The following is a 20,202-nucleotide window of genomic DNA, read 5'->3' as shown; positions in this document are numbered from 1 at the left end:
AGAGACACATGTGATAAGTAAGATAGGAAGTTCATTTTGCAGTAAAATATGTTTACACTACCTTTATTTATTTATTAAACAAGACATGAAAAACGAATGAAACAAACATTGTTTAGTGTTTTTCTCTGGTCTACTCATACTATGGTTCTATGGTCTACTATGGCTCTACCTCGGGTTGAGATCAAAGAAAGGTTTAGTCAATCTTTAATCCTCCACTTAATTATTCCATGTAACCAGCAGATGTCGCTCTTGTTATATCCTATTTTAAACCGTCTATGCAAGAGTATCCCACTGCCTGTATTTTTGTATACAAACCTTATACAGCCAGTCTATGATATGAACCTTGTCCTACAGATTTAATTTCTAGAATCACCTACATTTTTGGTGTATTAGTTTCTTGTAGGAAGTTTGACTTGACTGTATTTACAATGGGTCAGTGAATGCTCCAAATCTTCCTCTCGCGAGAAATCTCTACGTTGAACATCATGTAGTTTAAGCCTACGTGGCTTCACAGATGCTTCACAGCTGAGGCCTGGCAGGGTTTGTTTACAGAGAGATGAATGTACTGTTTGTAGATTGAAAACCTGAACGTGGAGTACATGCTGTGTATTCTTTAAGTTTAGCTGTTCTCGAGAAAGCCTTTTATTGCTGTGTCAGCAGCAGCAGCGGGAGCGGGGCTGTGACGTTTATTTCCTGCTGCAGCTGCTGTAAACAAGCTTTCTGCCGACTCTCCGGCCTGCTGGACTGATATGGCGGAGAGCGGCTCGTCGGTTGAATTTTCCGGCTCTCTGACGAGCTCGAATCTTCCGCCGCCGAGGACCCGTATCTTCAAAATCATCGTGATCGGAGACTCGGGTGTTGGGAAAACCTGCCTCACGTACCGCTTCTGTGCCGGCAAGTTCCCCGAGAAGACCGAGGCCACGATCGGGGTGGACTTCAGGGAGAGGCTGGTGGAGATTGACGGAGAGAAAATCAAGGTGTGCCTGCAGACACGGGACCCTGTTAAAAAAATCAAATAAAACGGACCAGATGCAGACCATCACTCTGGGTGTCTGTTGATGTGGAGACTATAGTCATGTACATCTCATCAAATATGTAGCTTACGTAAACAGGAAGAGCAGAAACTATCCATAACAATAAGTAAGCGGTTATCAGCCCGTAGATATGTCAGTTATTGTTGGTCTAACTATAGGAATATAGTGTTATAAATCATTATTTTCTCAGGAGAACATTGGATACAACGTAATTGATCCAGTGTTCCCATGCTGGAGATTGTCCTGATTTCCAGGTTTTACGTATATTGTTGCTGCAGTGCTTGCAAGCATTAGAAAGACTTCTCATGGTTAGTGAGAGGACATCATCCAGTATCCAAACTGAAAACTCAAGGGGAAAACAGCAGTAATTCCACTCACTGGTTGCATTGACTAACTGACTAAGACACAGCGGACATACAGGGCCTTTCCCAAGGCCGGATTAATACCTCCAGGGGCCGCTGGACACTGAGAGCTCAGGGCCCCTCAACCCACATAACAACCCGCCTAGCGAACATGACCAATATTTTACATTTTCATTCCATTCGCACACCTATTTGTCAAAAGCAGGGACGCAGCTACATAGTTCAACCTAAGTAGGTCTAGCCTTTTGCCCTTTCAGTCAAAAATCACAAGCTAAGGATACAATGGATAAGAGCTAGGTAATATCACTCAAAACCTCAGAGCAGCACCTCACTTCAAATGCCAACATATGACCTGCTGGCTGTACAAGTCCACAAGGAGTTCTGTTTGTCACAAACATGAGAGTTACAAAAGTAAAGTGTGTGTGTGTGTGTGTGTGTGTGTGTGTGTGTGTGTGTGTGTGTGTGTGTGTGTGTGTGTGTGTGTGTGTGTGTGTGTGTGTGTGTGTGTGTGTGTGTGTGTGTGTGTGTGTGTGTGTGTGTGTGTGTGTGTGTGTGTGTGTGTGTGTGTGTGTGTGTGTGTGTGTGTGTGTGTGTGTGTGTGTGTGTGTGTGTGTGTGTGTGTGTGTGTGTGTGTGTGTGTGTGTGTGTGTGTGTGTGTGTGTGTGTGTGTGTGTGTGTGTGTGGCAACCTTGTGGTTGCTGGCCTAATTCATCACGTTTAGCTTTTTTGAAAAAGCTATTTATTGTTGGGAAATGTTTTAATGCAGCCGCCACTCTCTCTTCCTTTCTTTCCTTCCGCCGCCCCGCTGGGCGTTCGGCTGCTACCGGCACCATCCCTTCAGCTCGTGACACAATGTCAGTGTGACATGATGAGTGAAGGTGGGGTTGTGATTCGGCTATAGACTGCTGCCGCGTAGTAATAAAGTTGAGCGCATACATGGTGAGACGTACGGTACAGAGACGGTTTAGGAAATATATAAATTTGACCCTCTAGAAAAGCCGAGTTATTTATTGTGGCGGAGAGTGAGTTTAATTTAAAACAATGTATGAGGAGTGAGGTAGTGCCAACAAGTAAATAGTTTTTCTCTTCTCACTGAGGGCCCTGTCTTGCACAAGGGCCCCTGGGCACGTGCCCATTGTGCCCATATGGTTAATCCGGCCTTTCCTATTTCCCAGTTTGGACATTCATGAGTCCTCTCCTTGTGTCTTAGTCCCCACGAGAGAGATGTGAGCCTATGAAGCGAGGAAGAGACTCGAGGAGAGAGGAGTCTTGACAACATCCTCTCCTGCAGCCCCTACAGCAGGGGTATTCAACTCAAATTCAACGAGGTCCAGTTAGAGCAGGGGTGCCCAACCAGTCGATCGCGAGATGTGTCTAAAAATAGAACAACAATATTCTGTTTTATCGTTAATGTCCTGACCTATAATATAATCTTCCCGTGCCAGAATAATGCACTTGAACGCATCAAAGCTTTGTGATTGGCCGGCGTGACCCCATGTGTCGGGGCGTGGCTGGTGGGCAGTGGGCACTATTTCGCTGACGTTGTCCGTGTCAACAACAGGAGTGACAGTCCGCACACACACAAGACCGCAATTATGGCAGAAGCAAAAAAAGCCCAAAATATATAATTTTCACTCCGAGTGGGAGGATGATTATTTTTGTATCTATTCCAATTCAAAGTCCATCTGTCTCGTCTGCAATGCGAGCGTGGCTTTATCGAAGAACGGTAATTTAGGAGCGGCATTTCAAAACAGTGCACAAACGCTACGAGACGGAATTCCCTCCTAATTCTGCCCTACGCTCCAAAAGGGGAGGGGCCTGAGAGGACAGCTGAAGGGGAGGGGCCTGAAAGGACAGCTAGATGCACAGCAGTCCATTTCCACCAGGCCCAACAACAAGAGCAAGGCTGCTACCAGAGCATCTTATCGTGTCAGTCACGTTCTTGCGAAACACATGAAGTCTTTCAAAGACGGCGAAGTTGTGAAAGACGCATTCCTAGAGGCTGCCGACGCGCTTTTTGGGGGACAGTAAAAAATAACAGAAGCATTTCAACAGGTTTTTGATATAATAAAAACTCAAGTTGGATACCGTTATTAATCAGCTGTAAGTTTTAGTTTGTTTGAACTTATTCATTATAATTATTATACAAAATGGTATAAGAATGCAAACTTAAATTGATTATAGTCTATCATCAATTCAGGTTAAGAAACTAGTGTTGCTTGCATCCTATTTTAAAGGCATTTGTTTTTATAATCTACTAAAATGCAACAAAAAAAGGGTTTGATTCTATTAATTTTGTCTTTTTTATTGCACTTTGGCAGCAGATTCTGAGTAGCTTCAGATCTGAGTTGTCTTATTAGTAAGCCTCATTTTAATGGCAAAGAAAGGGTTCAGAGTCTTTTCTTTTTGTCCCGTCTCATATGTGGCAGCACTGTTCAATGTTTCTTGAAAACATTACCCACTGTATTGTGACGTGTGAATACACTCCAACTCTGTATCAACAACACTGTTGTGTAACTTCAGTTAAATACTTGTATGTGTGTAGATTAGAAAGAGGTAAGATAAAGGATCTGCAGTATTTTATGAGGTATTAATCGTACAAAGGTCAGTTTTATACAAGTAGAAGTGTGTATTTACCTGGTAGTAGGCTGTCAGTAATGGCTACGCCTCTCTATTTTGACTGGTAGATCTCGGCAGACTGGCAACTTTAAAAGTAGCTCTCGGTTCAAAAAAGGTTGGGCACCCCTGAGTTAGAGAACATCTCCCCATGCAAAGGTCCGGAACATCAAAATGTCTAACTTGCTTTATGAATTAGTGTGATATATATTGAAGTGACCTGTAGCTTTATCAACGTCTGCATGTAATCAACAACTGACTGCCAATCAAATAAAGAAAGTACAATTCATAAACAACAATATTTATTGTCAATTAACATTGAACTATACAGATATACAGTCAATACTGTGGATATGTGTAATGTTCCTCTCGGTCTGCATTTACAAATAAAATAGAGAAAATAAATAAAATAGCTTTTGAAAATGTGTGCATCGTAAAAGTGCATAATTTTAGATAAATAAAATAAAGTGTAGCAGCAGCTTGAGTTTCTCTTTTTCTTTGTTAACCGTTTCACATCATGACTTAACAGTTTCAGACGATTATAGAACAATATCAGTCTTTACACATCATAACAATTGGACAGTTTAAAGTTTCTCTTTCTTTCCCTCTTATATTGCAGTCCCTCACTCACTTTGTTCTGTTCATTGCGAGAATTGATCTGGAGCTTGTCATGCCAGGAGTTTACATCTGGGCTGAAATGGTGTCAGGGCCATTCTCACACACACATGCAGGAGCTCATTGGTTAGCCTCGGTTAGCCCATTGGTTAGCCTCAGTTAGCTCATTGGTTAGCCTCGGTTAGCCCATTGGTTAGCCTCGGTTAGCCCATTGGTTAGCCTCGGTTAGCTCATTGGTTAGCCTCGGTTAGCTCATTGGTTAGCCTCGGTTAGCTCATTGGTTAGCCTCGGTTAGCTCATTGGTTAGCCTCGGTTAGCTCATTGGTTAGCCTCGGTTAGCTCATTGGTTAGCCTCGGTTAGCTCATTGGTTATCCTCGGTTAGCTCATTGGTTAGCCTCGGTTAGCCTGCCCTGGAACGATAATTAGTTTTAATTTTGATCCTGGTGGACTGATCATATCGGGCTCTGAGACTGCTTATTTGACCTCAGTTCTGACTTGAGAGGGAATGTTTGGTCAAACACTTTGTGTTTTGTCTCATAGTGGCGTGTTGTCTCTTTTAATGAGCGCCACGGTCCCTGAACAAATGAGACACACTGGCTCTGTGCTCCCAGTGGGCAGGATGAACATGAATGAGTCCACTCAGGGTTAAAAGCTCTGTTCCTCTTCTTGGAGAGCGCCATGTGTCATTATGTGTCTCTCCCTGTCTGCCGCTTACACGCCTGTTCACTCTCCTCTCCGCTTCTCTCCCTGTATCGCTAATTATTCTCTTCACTAACTTTCCTTTCCGCTTCTCTCTGCCGCGCTCTCGTCTCTTCTTCTGTGTTTCTCTCCCTGTATCGCTCACTCGTCTCTTCTTCTGTGTTTCTCTCCCTGTATCGCTCACTCGTCTCTTCTTCTGTGTTTCTCTCCCTGTATCGCTCACTCGTCTCTTCTTCTGTGTTTCTCTCCCTGTATCGTGCTCTCGTCTCTTCTTCTGTGTTTCTCTCCCTGTATCGCTCTCTCATCTCTTCTTCTGTGTTTCTCTCCCTGTATCGCTCACTCATCTCTTCTTCTGTGTTTCTCTCCCTGTATCGCTCACTCGTCTCTTCTTCTGTGTTTCTCTCCCTGTATCGTTCACTCGTCTCTTCTTCCGTGTTTCTCTCCCTGTATCGCTCACTCGTCTCTTCTTCTGTGTTTCTCTCCCTGTATCGTTCACTCGTCTCTTCTTCCGTGTTTCTCTCCCTGTATCGCTCACTCGTCTCTTCTTCTGTGTTTCTCTCCCTGTATCGCTCTCTTCTTCTGTGTTTCTCTCCCTGTATCGCTCACTCGTCTCTTCTTCTGTGTTTCTCTCCCTGTATCGCTCACTCGTCTCTTCTTCTGTGTTTCTCTCCCTGTATTGCTCTCTCATCTCTTCTTCTGTGTTTCTCTCCCTGTATTGCTCTCTCATCTCTTCTTCTGTGTTTCTCTCCCTGTATCGCTCACTCGTCTCTTCTTCTGTGTTTCTCTCCCTGTATCGCTCTCTCGTCTCTTCTTCTGTGTTTCTCTCCCTGTATCGCTCACTCGTCTCTTCTTCTGTGTTTCTCTCCCTGTATCGCTCACTCGTCTCTTCTTCCGTGTTTCTCTCCCTGTATCGCTCACTCGTCTCTTCTTCTGTGTTTCTCTCCCTGTATTGCTCTCTCATCTCTTCTTCTGTGTTTCTCTCCCTGTATCGCTCACTCGTCTCTTCTTCTGTATTTCTCTCCCTGTATCGCTCACTCGTCTCTTCTTCTGTGTTTCTCTCCCTGTATCGCGCTCTCATCTCTTCTTCTGTGTTTCTCTCCCTGTATCGTTCACTCGTCTCTTCTTCTGTGTTTCTCTCCCTGTATCGCTCACTCGTCTCTTCTTCTGTGTTTCTCTCCCTGTATCGCTCACTCGTCTCTTCTTCTGTGTTTCTCTCCCTGTATCGCTCTCTCGTCTCTTTCGCCCCCTTTCGGCGGCGGTTAAAATAGAATCGCCCCGTCAAAATTGAAATCCCCTATTAATGTATTGATTATAGGTCCGGGTCCGTGTAGGTCAGCGCCTGGGTCCGGATCCGGACGGCGGTCCACCTGTTACTGAACTATGCCCTACACACACCTACAACCCTACACTCACCTACAGCCCCGACACACACCTAAAGGCCTATACTCACATATACATAGCACACACACACACACACACACACACACACACACACACACACACACACACACACACACACACACACACACACACACACACACACACACACACACACACACACACACACACACACACACACTTTTTTCCACTTGTTGTGTGGAACTCATACAAGCATATACACACACACCTACAGCCATTACACATACTGACAGTCCCTACACACATACCTTATGCCACTACACGCACACTTACAGCTCCCACACACACACACACACACACACACACACACACACACACACACACACACACACACACACACACACACACACACACACACACACACACACACACACACACACACACACACACACACACACACACACACACACACACACACACACACACCTGGACCACGTCCACACGTCCACAGCCCCTACACACACATCTGGACCCCCTCCACACATCCACAGCCCCCTACACACACGGAGGCTTGTAAACACGTAAAGTCTGACAATAAGATGGAGAAGGGTTCTCTGTGAGACACTGCCGGCGCTGTCCATGGTGCTGAATCAGCTTTTGATTTTCTTTGTGTGAAGTTCCCTAAATGATTGAACAAATGCAACGGTGTGGCTCTATTACGTGTTTTCAATAGTTTCTGGAAAACAATGGAGCTCTGTTCTTATTGGAATTCATTTCATTCGTGATTCAGGTGCTATTAGGATTTGATTAATTTCCAAACTGTCCCCCTGCAGATCCAGCTATGGGACACTGCGGGTCAGGAGCGCTTCAGGAAGTCCATGGTACAGCACTACTACCGCAACGTGCACGCCGTGGTCTTCGTTTACGATGTCACCAACGGCACCAGCTTCCGCAGCCTGCCGGCCTGGATAGAGGAGTGTAAGCAGCACGCTCTGGGCTCGGAGGTACCCAGGATTCTTGTGGGGAACAAGTGTGACCTCCAAGACTCGGTCGAGGTGGGTACAGACGTGGCACAGCAGTTTGCAGACACCCACTCCATGCCCCTGTTCGAGACGTCCGCGAAAAACCCAAACAGCCAGGGAGACAGAGGAAACAGTGACCATGTGGAGGCTATTTTTCTGACGGTGGCACACAAGCTCAAGTCTCAGAAGCCCCTGGTACTGAGCCAGCCCCCTGTGGGGTCAGGGGGCACCATCAACCTGAGCAAGGGGGGGACAGAGGGGACAGAGGGAGCGAGGAGCTGGGGTTGCAGCGGCGGATGCTGAGGGAGAACTTCAGGGCTGCACTACACCATGAAGCTTCCATCGAGTCGAGGTCTATAAAGGGAGAATGGATGCTGCACAATCAGAACACACACACACACACACCCCTCATATAGAAGAGGATCATTTATTCGCATGCCTGTGAGTTATTTTATACATGCTTTTCAGTGTTTACAGTTTGATTGTTTTGGAATCGTGTTCATTGGAGTGATGCTGAACAAGCAGCCACAAGCCTAACCCCTTTCCCCCATTCTGCGTTCAAAACACAAGCAGCCGCATCCAGCAGTATGTTCCAATTCCCTCTCTTTGAGATACTGAGTGGAAATATATTAGGGCTGTCAAGTAATCCATTTTTAACCTGTTAAAAGTTTTCACATTTTTGGCAAGAATGAACAGTGACATCCCTAATTTAAAAAAAATCACAGCCTTTTATTTTGTAGGGATGTGAAGTGTGTAATTAGATTTCAAAATGAAATCAATGTCATGCTTATGAATAACAGAAAGTGCACTGCCAATGAACACTAAGTTGGAAAATGCAACACTTGCCCAATTCCACATGATGGAAATAAAACATGTCTCTAACATGTCACTTCTCTCGACATTCCAATAATCTTCTGTTTGTATATTTATGGATAGTCAAAGCACGATCTCAACCCTCTGATTACTACGCCGGTGTATTATACGATTCTATACGTTAAGGTGAGCAAGGTGTGAATGACAGGTGTTCCTAAACATCGGTGTGATTGGGCCATTTCGTTATTGAGAGAGCTGTTACTGGCTACTGCTAGCCCTGGTGGCTACAGTGTTAGCTCCATAGCTAGTCATGGGCTGCGTCTCACTTCGGTTATTTCTCAGTATCACCGGAAGTTGATTTGTCTGCGCCGTCCAGTGGCCTTATTTGTGCCCGAGGATCGATAATCGAGGAACTACCAGACCATCCTCCTGTGAAATCCTCAGACACTCGCCCCGCCCCCTTACTGTGTATCGCTCACTGATTGGACGATGCAGCGCATGCACTGATCTGTTGCTTCTTGACATGAGAGCAGTTTCCCAGCGGAGTGAAGAAAACACATGAACCTCACGGGAGTCACTCCTCAGTTTATAGTGTTTCTTACATTTTAAGAATGGCGTTTCTCTTATGAGAATGAGTTCTTATTTTATTTAATATATGTGGGTCTACAACAGATGATACACATGTTTATGTCGGTAAATGTGTGGCGGGGGTGTTAGCGAAAAATAACGGGGCCGATCAGCTGTGCAGCGTCATCACAAACGGACGTCGCTTCACGTGACGCTCCGGAGGAAAGGACGTCCCATTGCCCTGCTTCTCGTGGTTTCCTTGCGTCTCTCCGCTTCCATGGTGGGAGGGACTAGACGCAAGTGAGGGATGCAAGGATTTAATTTAACCGAAGTTAGATGCAGCCTTGGTCATTGTAACAGTTCAGGTGAATCCTTAAAATCCTATCTGTATAACAGGGAGGAGGAAGTGTCACCACAAATGGTCTGAAAGAGTCATGAAAAGGGAACCTGAGGATCATGGAAATGAAATTGAGAGAATGTGATAATTTGCCTGTTCCCTCTTGTGTATGAATGCTGTGAAAGAGAGTGGTGCAGGAATGACTCCAAAAACCTGGAAATTAGTTAGCAGTTCCAGTTGCCTCATCCCAAAGATAAAGATTTTTTTAACGTGTTTGTGGTCAGAAGCCTGAAATGAGGTCTGTGGTTAACACAAGCTTAAGAGATATTCATTTTTGTTCTACGCCATAAAATGTCAGTAAATACCCCAATGGTGATGTTTTGAAGCTTCTATGTGTCGAAAGGTCTCATGTCATGGCCATTTCTACTGATCATAATTCCATTGTTGAGGTCTACTAGAATAGATTTACATTGTTCAATGTTCCAAACTCACATTCGTTTCTCACAGCATCTCTGTAAAGCAGTGCTTCTCAAAGTGTGGTCCGCGGACCACTGGTGGTCCGTGAGCGCCCCCTAGTGGTCCGTGAGTATATTGGTAACATTTCATATTTGACATAAATAAATATATTTAAGTTTTCCGCACCCTCACGGGAATATCTCCGCAATGGAGCGAGTTGCTGAAGCCCCATCTGCGAGCAAAGATTAGCCACCTTTAGCTTAGCGGTGGTGATGCGCATTCATGACACAATGTAGTTTTTTTAGGCCTAGCATTAGCTTTTTACATATACTTAAAAATGAGATAATCCTGCTGAACAAAACGTGTTATAAAAGTGTGTTTGCCAAATATATGATTTTCGAAAATATGCCAAATATATGATTTTCGAAAATATTCCAAAATCCAATCGAATAATCCCATTGCTTTTTGCGAAGGAGCCCTTGCTTACTTCCAGGTGGGCCTATAAAAAGACATCATCACTGCACCACTGTTTAGCTAGATTATCAAACAAGACTAAAGTACCGTGTAGGCTAGTGAATCAAACACATACCTCTTACAGTGTAAAAGAAGCCTACACCCACTATGGCTCCCGTATGTTAGCTTGTGATACAATATTCAGCTTTGTATGATAAACGCGGACACCATTGAATCCTTCACAAGCCAAGACGCACCACAAGTTGGGCTCCATGTCATGATTGTTTGGATGTATGTTGTGGCCCCAGCTGGTCCTGTGGCCCCTCTTCTGATCACGCAGTCACATGACCTCTCAGGACTCTCAACGACCCTCTCTGCGGTGGAGGACATCACGTGGGTCTTTTTCTTAGCTTCGGGTGCTGCTTCTGTTCTTCAAGTGACCTTTGTTTTATGAATGCCATCATTTCATTTGCCTTTTCTTCACGGCAGCCATCAACAAGAAATACTGTATTTCTCATTGGCGTGACAGAGTGCTATGTGCACACTGAGTAATGAATTCATCTCCCCAGGACAGGTAGTTGCAATGGTGTTAACGTGTGTAACCCTGCAATAAACTACCCTGGACATTTCAAAATGTGGTCATGTGTTCATTAGGGTTTTATTTATTAAATACACATACAAAAGAATGTATACATTGAGAAGATATCTCACTTGCACACAGGGAATTAGGCGTTTCATATATATACAGATATTCAACTTGGCAATTAAATGAGTTTGGCTCCAGAAATGTTTAGTCAAAAAGGAAATAAAGACTGCAGTCTAATCAGGGGTTTCCAACATTCCAATACGACATCTTCAGTTGAGTCTTTAAATTCCCATAATCCACAAATAATAATTGTGAAGCTCAATTTTAAAAACATATATACCATAACCAGCCCCTCCTCTCGGAGATGGAGACACACAGGACCAGGCTGTGTAGTGTCAGGTCAGTCTGCTGTAAGGAGGCACTTTGGAGGGCCCCTCCTCATCCTCTGCTGGGCCCCGGTCAGGGAGCGGAGCCGGAGAGTTGAACAGCCTGTCGTCTGCCCCTGCTGGATAGAAGCACACCATCACTCACTGCTGAGAGCAGAGGGTTCCTTTAAAGAGGCCCTGTTCTGCTTTTGGGGTTTCCCTTTTTTCATGCCTCCATTGGACTCTTGTTTACTTCAGTAACATAATGACATCACTGGCCAGCGACTAAGCAGTTGACCAATCACAACAGAGCCGGCCAGCTAACCAATCAGAGCAGACTGGGCTCTGGTTTCAGACAGAGGGTGAAAAGAGGTGCTGCAGTACAGGTAGTATGAGAAAAACAAAGAGCTTTTTGAACATTAAAGCATGGAGACATGTAGAGACACTACATACTGATATACACCTGAACATCAGCAGGAGAGGACTCTTTAAAGTAGAGACACTACATACTGATATACACCTGAACATCAGCAGGAGAGGACTCTTTAAAGTAGAGACACATACTCATATACACCTGAACATCAGCAGGAGAGGACTCTTTAAAGTAGAGACACTACATACTGATATACACCTGAACATCAGCAGGAGAGGACTCTTTAAAGTAGAGACACTACATACTGATATACACCTGAACATCAGCAGGAGAGGACTCTTTAAAGTAGAGACACTACACACTGATATACACCTGAACATCAGCAGGAGAGGACTCTTTAAAGTAGAGACTCTACATACTGATATACACCTGAACATCAGCAGGAGAGGACTCTTTAAAGTAGAGACACTACATACTGATATACACACCTGAACATCAGCAGGAGAGGACTCTTTAAAGTAGAGACACTACATACTGATATACACCTGAACATCAGCAGGAGAGGACTCTTTAAAGTAGAGACACTACATACTGATATACACCTGAACATCAGCAGGAGAGGACTCTTTAAAGTAGAGACACTACATACTGATATACACCTGAACATCAGCAGGAGAGGACTCTTTAAAGTAGAGACACTACATACTGATATACACCTGAACATCAGCAGGAGAGGACTCTTTAAAGTAGAGACACTACATACTGATATACACCTGAACATCAGCAGGAGAGGACTCTTTAAAGTAGAGACACTACATACTGATATACACCTGAACATCAGCAGGAGAGGACTCTTTAAAGTAGAGACACTACATACTGATATACACCTGAACATCAGCCGGAGAGGACTCTTTAAAGTAGAGACACTACATACTGATATACACCTGCACATCAGCAGGAGAGGACTCTTTAAAGTAGAGACACTACATACTGATATACACCTGAACATCAGCAGGAGAGGACTCTTTAAAGTAGACACACTACATGCTGATATACACCTGAACATCAGCAGGAGAGGACTCTTTAAAGTAGAGACACTACATACTGATATACACCTGAACATCAGCAGGAGAGGACTCTTTAAAGTAGAGACACTACACACTGATATACACCTGAACATCAGCAGGAGAGGACTCTTTAAAGTAGAGACACTACATACTGATATACACCTGAACATCAGCAGGAGAGGACTCTTTAAAGAAGAGACACTTCATACTGATATGAACCTGAACATCAGCAGGAGAGGACTCTTTAAAGAAGAGACACTTCATACTGATATACACCTGGAATTAGCAGAACAGGGCCCCTTTAAAACAACATTCATTAATAGTTCTTACCTTGCCATCTACAAGCCATCTCTGTGTCCCCAGGGTCACACTGAGGAACCAGCGTCTCCTGCAAGACAGACAGACTTTTAATTGCAGGGGAAAAGGGCTTTTTTCTGAGAATGGAAAGTGATACGTTAAAATGCATCCAAATGGGATTCCTTATCTGACAACAATATAAATTGGTGCAGGCAGGCATACGGTATTTGTCTAGGCAGAACTGGACGTTTTTTTCAGAAATACATACGCAAAACAGTGACTAGTTTTTAGCTTGTTCAACCAATTCAGGGGGTTCATTGTAGCTTTATTAGCTAACTAGCTACAGCTGAAACAAGCTGCCAGCAACTGTTTACATTTTAGACGATATAATGGACAATTTCAGGCTAGAACTGAGAAGCTGCTCTGGTCTATCTGGTCTGAAACCAAGGATGTCTGGAGATACATGTGCCACCATGGTCAATGGAAACAGCGTAAGTATTGTGAGATCAGAAATCTTGCAACAGTCACTCAGTTTAAAAGGGGATGTGTGATGACTGTTCTTCCTACCAGTCCGGTTCTGGCATCATAGCAGCGGCAGCCTGGAAGACTCCGGCATCCCACATAGGCGATGAGGGCGGAGAGAGCCATGCTGATGGTGCAGGTCAGCAGGATGGTGGCGTTCGCCCCCTTCACCATCCGATGAAGCACAAAGGTCTGAGCGGAGACATAAAGTGTAAACATCCTGTAGGTACACCGTCTAATGGCTCTGACACACCAAGCCGAGGGCCGATATCAGACGTCGGCATAGTTTGAGTGGTCGATAAGTTTCTGTCGGCCATGTTTTTTTTAGATGGGCCACACATTATTCGCTAATTCCAACTTCTTTCACCCCGATTCAGCCTGTTTAATCTGCTAAATAAACCACTCTTATAGGCTGTTCATCTTCAGTGAATAAGTGCACTCGGGATGCAAGGAAAACCAACGTGATTAAAGTCAAGGGGAAAAACACAAGTCTCTATCCTCTCATCTGATCATTCTGATATACTGATATTGTAACAACGACATGTCCGTCTGGAATGCAGCTAAGTGGTAAAGTAATAACTTATGTTGCTTCAGTCTGTTTTTCCTTTTTGCTGTTATGGAGAGTTATTTCCTTTTATACAGGTTTAGAATGATATGATATTTGGCAGTAGGGGCGCATTCACGTTCAACTTTTTGGACAGCAGTCAGCCCCGTCGCAACTAGTTATTTTATGTTGGTTCGGAGTGTCAGGGCCTTTTGGTCACACAAATATTTGAACACACACTTTACCAAACACTGGGATCACCCAAAGGATATATGTTGTGGTAGTGTGCATGTGTGTGTTAACATGCCTTACCACTTTGGGACTGTCGTGGTGGTGGAAGACCTCCTTATCCTCCTCCCCGTAGGTGAGTGTCAGACACGCGTAGCCTGATATAAAAGCTGCCGCCACACAGGAGAGGCCGGCTGCTGCCACCATCACACTCACCTGCAGGGACAACATCACAGAGTGCACACTTTTCTTTTTCATACTGAGAGGGTTGAGTGTACAATAGAGCTAGACAGATCAACCTGCCCGATTTATATAACTGCCAATATTAGCTTGTTGTAAATATATCGATACTGTTGTACATGCTGGACGATACCTAACAAGAGGAGAGCCAGGAGAGAATGGTAAATAGGCTCTACGCTTTAGTCATTTAGAAAGACATTTTAAAAGTTGGCCCGCTAAACAGCACTCGCAATCTATAGATCAATACATCCATTCAATGATCTACCCTGCTACACTTCCGACACAACCAAGATAGCTCAAGATGATGAATATAGTAACCAGGTTAGCCTTCATGTTAGCAACAACAGAGCATGCTTACTTTAGGTGGACCAGCTATTCTCATACAACACAAGGTCTAGTCTAGATGTAATGTAATTTTAATGTATGGAAGAGCTCAGTAAATAAATGACAACTTATTTTTGGGAGTTTATATAAATGTATCTGTAACTGCATCGATGTGTGCACACATTTTTCCAAATAATATAACAGGAAGGTGATCACAATGCTGAAAATGATACTTGAAAAATAAATAGAGGGTTTTATGAGATTAAACATTTAGTGGCCAGTCTCAGCTTTCCTTGAAAAAGTTCACATACATAGAAAACAAGGGTGAAGGAACCCTCTCGGTCAGTGTGTGTTTTGGTCATTGGATTTTGTTTTCACAAATGGATATAAAAAAAAAAAAAAGACGACTGGATATTTAAAGGTGGGGTAGGTGAGTTTGAGAAACCGGCTCGAGATACACGTTTTGTTATATTCCATGGAATGCTCTTAACATCCCGATAGCAATGAATATCTGAAGTGCTTCGACAAAAAATCCATTAAACAATTTCATCTATGGGAAACCGTGTCGCTGTAAAAAGCACGACCAATCATCTGAGCCGGCCCGGCTAAAGTAACTGGATGGCCTACCTGCCTGTCAGCCTTCCATCTGGGCACAAACTTATCTCGTGCCCTCATTGGTCATGTGCGCGTTCGTGTGTGTTGGAGGAGGGGCTCTGTGAGGAAGTGGCAGATTTTTTCCGGCTGTGTATTTTCAAATTCTAGCGCACTCCAGCTGGTTTCTCCAAAATTACCTACCCCACCTTTAATTTTCGTTTTCAAATTGAAAAAACTAAATTGAAATACAAGGCGTTTCTCTTCATCATGGTCAACACGGGATTTACTAAACTTAAAAAACGGGATGATTTTCATGTTCTACTTCTCAAAACAAAAACATAAAATCACTAGAAAATAGAAACAAAAAAAACTAGTTTTTTCATATTCTGCAACCAGAAGTTACCTTTCAAAATAAGAGCGCAGATGAGAATCTGAATCCGTGTATCTACCGTCCAATTGTTTTTCTTTATTAAACAAGTAAACGGAAGAGCGTCTGAGAGGCGTTTTTGCCTTACTAAATGGTCTAATGGTCATTGGAGCGAGGGGCGGGGTGAAACTCACGGAAGTGATTTCAAAACAAAAGCACTCGTGTGCTTGGAACGGTGATAATATTATAAACAAGGGGAAACTAGGTGAAAACGGCCAAGACATATATTGAGCCCAGAAAATGAATGTTATTAAGGGCTGTATTTATAATAGGCCTATGTCTAAAATGGACAACATTGTTAGGAGAATTAAACTACAACGATTCTGCACTGCGGTCACTCAGCCGTCTCTCGAGTTTGTTTTTTCAATTCAGATGCTCTTCATTTTTTGTCCTGCTATATTTGACGATCGATAGCGATACAAATATTTGTTATTTGTTGTTTTGTTTTTATTTGTTATTTGAGAGACTAACTTATGGCAACACGAAAGAAAACATGGGAGCGGTGGAGATGAGGAGGTGTCAGCGTTCTGGCGATTTACTCGGAAGTAACCCAACTCAGTCCCCAACTCCGGGGACTTCGGGTGGCAGTATACGCCGTGAAGTGGTTTGCGGACTGCCAGTAAACCCAAAGCAGAAGAAGAAGAAGTGACGTCAGCGGCTTAATTTGCCTAATCCTTCCCCAGGAACTTATTCCGGTGTGAACGCGATCTGTACTTAGTTCATGCGAACTAAAGAGTTATCTCTTTGTGGGAAAAGTACTGCGGTGTGAATGCGCCTATGTTTTGTATAGGTATGGCCCTACCAGTGGCGTAGCCAGGAATGATTGTGTGGGTGGGCCTGGAGAAATGTAGGTGGGCCAGGGGGAGACTTATTAAGCGTGGGATATGAGCTGAAACTTCATTAATGATTTAAAAAAAATATTTAATGCACTAATTAAACATAAGCATAAGCCTAAGCTAGCAGTGAAAACAAAAACATAGGCACGGCGGCCTCAGAATGTGTAAAACTGACATCCACATGACTGGCTCAGCGGCCACAGGTTGTTTATCCTTGACAGTCGCACGGTGGGCACACACTGAGAGTGTTTTCATATTCAGCACATGTACACGCTTCACTGCAGACCTCAAGAAAAAATAAGACTTTCATTCTCTCACGGCAAAACTTACTTTACTTGCTAATTTACTCACGGTAAAAAAATGCACTCCCTATTCCATTGTCATGAAGGTGGAATCTAACTATATCCAGAATACGTTTGATCGGATCCAGGCTAGAAACATGTTGTAAAGTTGGGGGGGGGGGGGTCTATGGAAATTGCTCCTTTCTGCATCCACCCCCTGTCGGCCACTAGATGAACTGCAGTTTGTGGCACTTCCTTCTGGGCTTGTCAGGAACTCAAAATCGCTATGACATGCTGATTGGCTGTGGGTGGGCCAGACGTGCATGTGGGTGGGCCCAGGCACAGCTACACCACTGGGCCCTACAATATATTTTTCCAACATAGCATAATAGGTCCACTTTAAAGAAAAACAAATCTGCGCTCAGATCATCTGCGCTCTTATTTTGTAAGGTAACTTCAGGTAGCAGAATATGAAAAAACTGTAGTTTTTTTGTTTCTGTTTTCTAGTGATTTTATTTTTTGTTTTGAGAAGTAAAAAATGAAAATCATCCCGTTTTTTAAGTTGAGCAAATCCCTTTTTGACCATGATAAAGAAAAACGCCTTGTATTTAAATTTTGGTTTTTCAATTTCTAAACTATATAGGCCTATCTACTAAATCCAGTCGTTTTTTGAATATTTGTGAAAAGAAAATCCAATGACCAAAACATACACTGACCCCTCTCACTTACCAGCACTGAGTTTTTCTTTTGGGAGGCGAACAGTGCCAGGACACCCGGAGAGCCCAGGATCTGTGCAGGAAGACTTGCAGTCTGAATAAACTGACAGGAACAAAGGCAAAGACCAGCAGCTCCAATCTCTTAGCTGAGGTTCATTATTATATTCAGGACATTTAGAGCAGACTGTAAAGTGGCGGACTGACATGTGTAAAAGAAGTAACGTCATGATGAAAGTGAAGTTTACACAGGCTGCAGTGCTGCTTGAATAACTGCTAAAGAGTGTGTGATGATAGAGGATCCATATCTCACCAGTCCTCCCCACACCGGGGCCCTGGTGCCGCTCAGCGGGGTGTACTTTCGGGAAATAGCGTCCATGAAGCCACACACCACACAAAGACCCGCACAGGCGATCTGCAGGATACCGAGGACCAGAACGCTCTTCTGGTTGAAAATGAAATACCTGAACCGGTCCATCTCCAGGTTCGAACCCCAGAAGGGGGAACTTAGCTCGGTGTACTTTTCCCCGGTTAGGACAACGGATTCACCTAAATCGCGTTTTCTTCCCGGAAAGGAGCACTTGTTTCCAGCTGCGGTGAGTTCCGGCTGTCGCGCAGCAGGTAGGAAGTTGGTTTCTCATTAACCTGATGACCAGCAGCAGCAGGTGGAAAGAGGGATCTGTTGCCCAGAGTTTAGACTTGCAGGCCATACCGGGCTCTACGAGTTTTAAACTGACTTTTAGACAAAAACAAACTAATTATCGGATTTGTGAGAAATAAGTTCTCATTCAAAACCTAGTTCTATATGTGGCCTGTAGAATGGGTAACATTACTTTGGTTTACGTGACATGTACATTCCAGTTTCTTACCTGCAGATATCGGTACTGTGCTTTAAAGGATTACCTTTATATATACACAGCCTATGGGGATTACATAATAAATATTAGGTTAAAGCCTTTATATTTGTATGAAGGCTATGGTTAAAGCAATTCATCTGTGCAAGGCCTCATTTAAACCCGAAAGAAGGCGTAAAACACTTCTATGCAAACTTTGGGATGTATAACAAACTTGACAGCAGAAGCTGCACTTTGTACTCTGTGAAACTGGAGAAATGTGAAACTGCGAAACCAGTAGCGGAAAGATGAAAGGAGATAAAATGCGGGAAAGATCAACGATGTGAAATAAATGTAAATATTACCTTCACATAATTCATTTAAAGATTTTGTTTGATGTTCTCATAAACGAGTCATGTTTGTTATAGAACTTGGTTTAATAACCTTGATAGTAACGGAGCAACATACATACACCTGGTAGTTATCACAACACTACTCGTGTGCCGGATGTAGATCCCTACATCCGGTACGGTGTCTGCAGAAGGACCAAAGAGACCAAATGCGAATACTCTACAGATTTAACAAACAAAACAAACTAAATCGAATAAGAGCCAATTTTACAATAAATAAACAAACAAACAAACAAACAAACAAACAAACAAACAAACAAACAAACACCTGTTTCACTTGTACTCCAATTAGTGCTCACAGAAGCATATCATATGTACTATAACTATTGAAAAGCACTTTCATTTTATGAAATGAATACCAATTGAGATGACCAGTATGACGGTAGGTATGGGTGGACGCAAAGTCTACCCATGTGCAGCCTCGAAATTTCCCCCAAACCAAGGACGCGGCCTCGGTGGAATTCCAAGTATGCTGGACATTGGAACAGTCCTTCGGCGGTACTCGATGACGTAGCATCCTTGAAATATTGGCTTGGAAGCCAGAATCCTCGAGATTGAGAAACGGCCAGGGTGTTTCTCAATGTCGAGGAAGGCTGCTCCAGAGCCACTATTTCAATCATCGAGTCCCGCCGAAGGACTGTTCCAATGTCCACCAACATACTTGTAATTCTACCGAGCCCGGCGTACTTCGTAGCGAGAAATTTCGAGGCTGCACATGTGTAGACTCCGCGGTCTTAAAATCCCCACAATGCTTTGCGCACGGACCAATTTCCCCAAATCTGTGGCAGAAAATGTAAGGTGGGGCCTCTCATATGACGCACACCTGCACACTTGCTAGCCTGTTCCACTCTTCGTTTTCTGAATGCCAGGAAGTATTCTTGCCTCGCTTCTGAAGCAAGTGACTCGGAAGACATGTGCTACCAAGCAAGCGTACTCGACATTGAGAAACACCCACTAACTGGAAAAACCAGGTTGAATATACTTGTCTTCTCTATACATGAGAGTAACAAATGCGTCACTTCCGGGAAAAAAGTACGGCTCCGCCCATTTTTTGGGGAAAACAAAGCTGTCATTTGAATGGCGGTCAATACAAATTCTGAAGTTTTTCCCAATCCGATCAGAAATGTAAGAAAACCGTGGATTTTTGGATCTTCAAAGAGCCCGATTACAATGGCCAGTCAGGCAAACAATTACATTAAGCCATTGGAAATTGACAATCGGGCTCGAT

General features: G+C 43.7%; 2 protein-coding genes across 2 annotated transcripts; one reads left to right on the top strand and one right to left on the bottom strand.

Annotated features, from left to right (window-relative positions):
* The first annotated feature begins 456 nt into the window (after positions 1 to 456).
* Positions 457 to 8,607, top strand: rab33ba (RAB33B, member RAS oncogene family a). Its single transcript, XM_034093382.1, has 2 exons — positions 457 to 977; positions 7,520 to 8,607. Exons 1-2 carry the CDS (start codon positions 750 to 752, stop codon positions 8,009 to 8,011), a joined length of 720 nt encoding a protein of 239 aa, XP_033949273.1. The 5' UTR covers positions 457 to 749; the 3' UTR covers positions 8,012 to 8,607.
* Positions 8,608 to 10,968: 2,361 nt separating this feature from the next.
* On the bottom strand, positions 10,969 to 18,402 carry LOC117454057 (uncharacterized). The gene is made up of 6 exons (XM_034093130.2): positions 18,045 to 18,402; positions 17,748 to 17,807; positions 14,401 to 14,532; positions 13,590 to 13,736; positions 13,056 to 13,113; positions 10,969 to 11,425 (listed from the first exon to the last, which is right to left on the bottom strand). Exons 1-6 carry the CDS (start codon positions 18,207 to 18,209, stop codon positions 11,316 to 11,318), a joined length of 672 nt encoding a protein of 223 aa, XP_033949021.1. The 5' UTR covers positions 18,210 to 18,402; the 3' UTR covers positions 10,969 to 11,315.
* Between the last annotated feature and the right edge of the window lie 1,800 nt (positions 18,403 to 20,202).

The sequence above is a fragment of the Pseudochaenichthys georgianus genome, chromosome 10, assembly GCF_902827115.2.
Source record: "Pseudochaenichthys georgianus chromosome 10, fPseGeo1.2, whole genome shotgun sequence".
NCBI classification, from domain to species: Eukaryota; Metazoa; Chordata; class Actinopteri; order Perciformes; family Channichthyidae; genus Pseudochaenichthys; species Pseudochaenichthys georgianus.
This window is presented reverse-complemented; position numbering and strand designations above follow the sequence as displayed.

What these genes read in the sequence shown, in the direction of transcription:
- LOC117454057 (XM_034093130.2), bottom strand. Translation starts at nt 18,209, where the DNA reads ATGGACCGGTTCAGGTATTTCATTTTCAACCAGAAGAGCGTTCTGGTC. An exon ending in ACCACGACAGTCCCAAAGTG is followed by an intron (nt 13,737 to 14,400) that starts GTAAGGCATGTT and finishes GTCTCCGCTCAG; the next exon opens with ACCTTTGTGCTTCATCGGAT. An exon ending in ATGATGCCAGAACCGGACTG is followed by an intron (nt 13,114 to 13,589) that starts GTAGGAAGAACA and finishes TCTGTCTTGCAG; the next exon opens with GAGACGCTGGTTCCTCAGTG.
- rab33ba (XM_034093382.1), top strand. Translation starts at nt 750, where the DNA reads ATGGCGGAGAGCGGCTCGTCGGTTGAATTTTCCGGCTCTCTGACGAGC. An exon ending in TTGACGGAGAGAAAATCAAG is followed by an intron (nt 978 to 7,519) that starts GTGTGCCTGCAG and finishes GTCCCCCTGCAG; the next exon opens with ATCCAGCTATGGGACACTGC.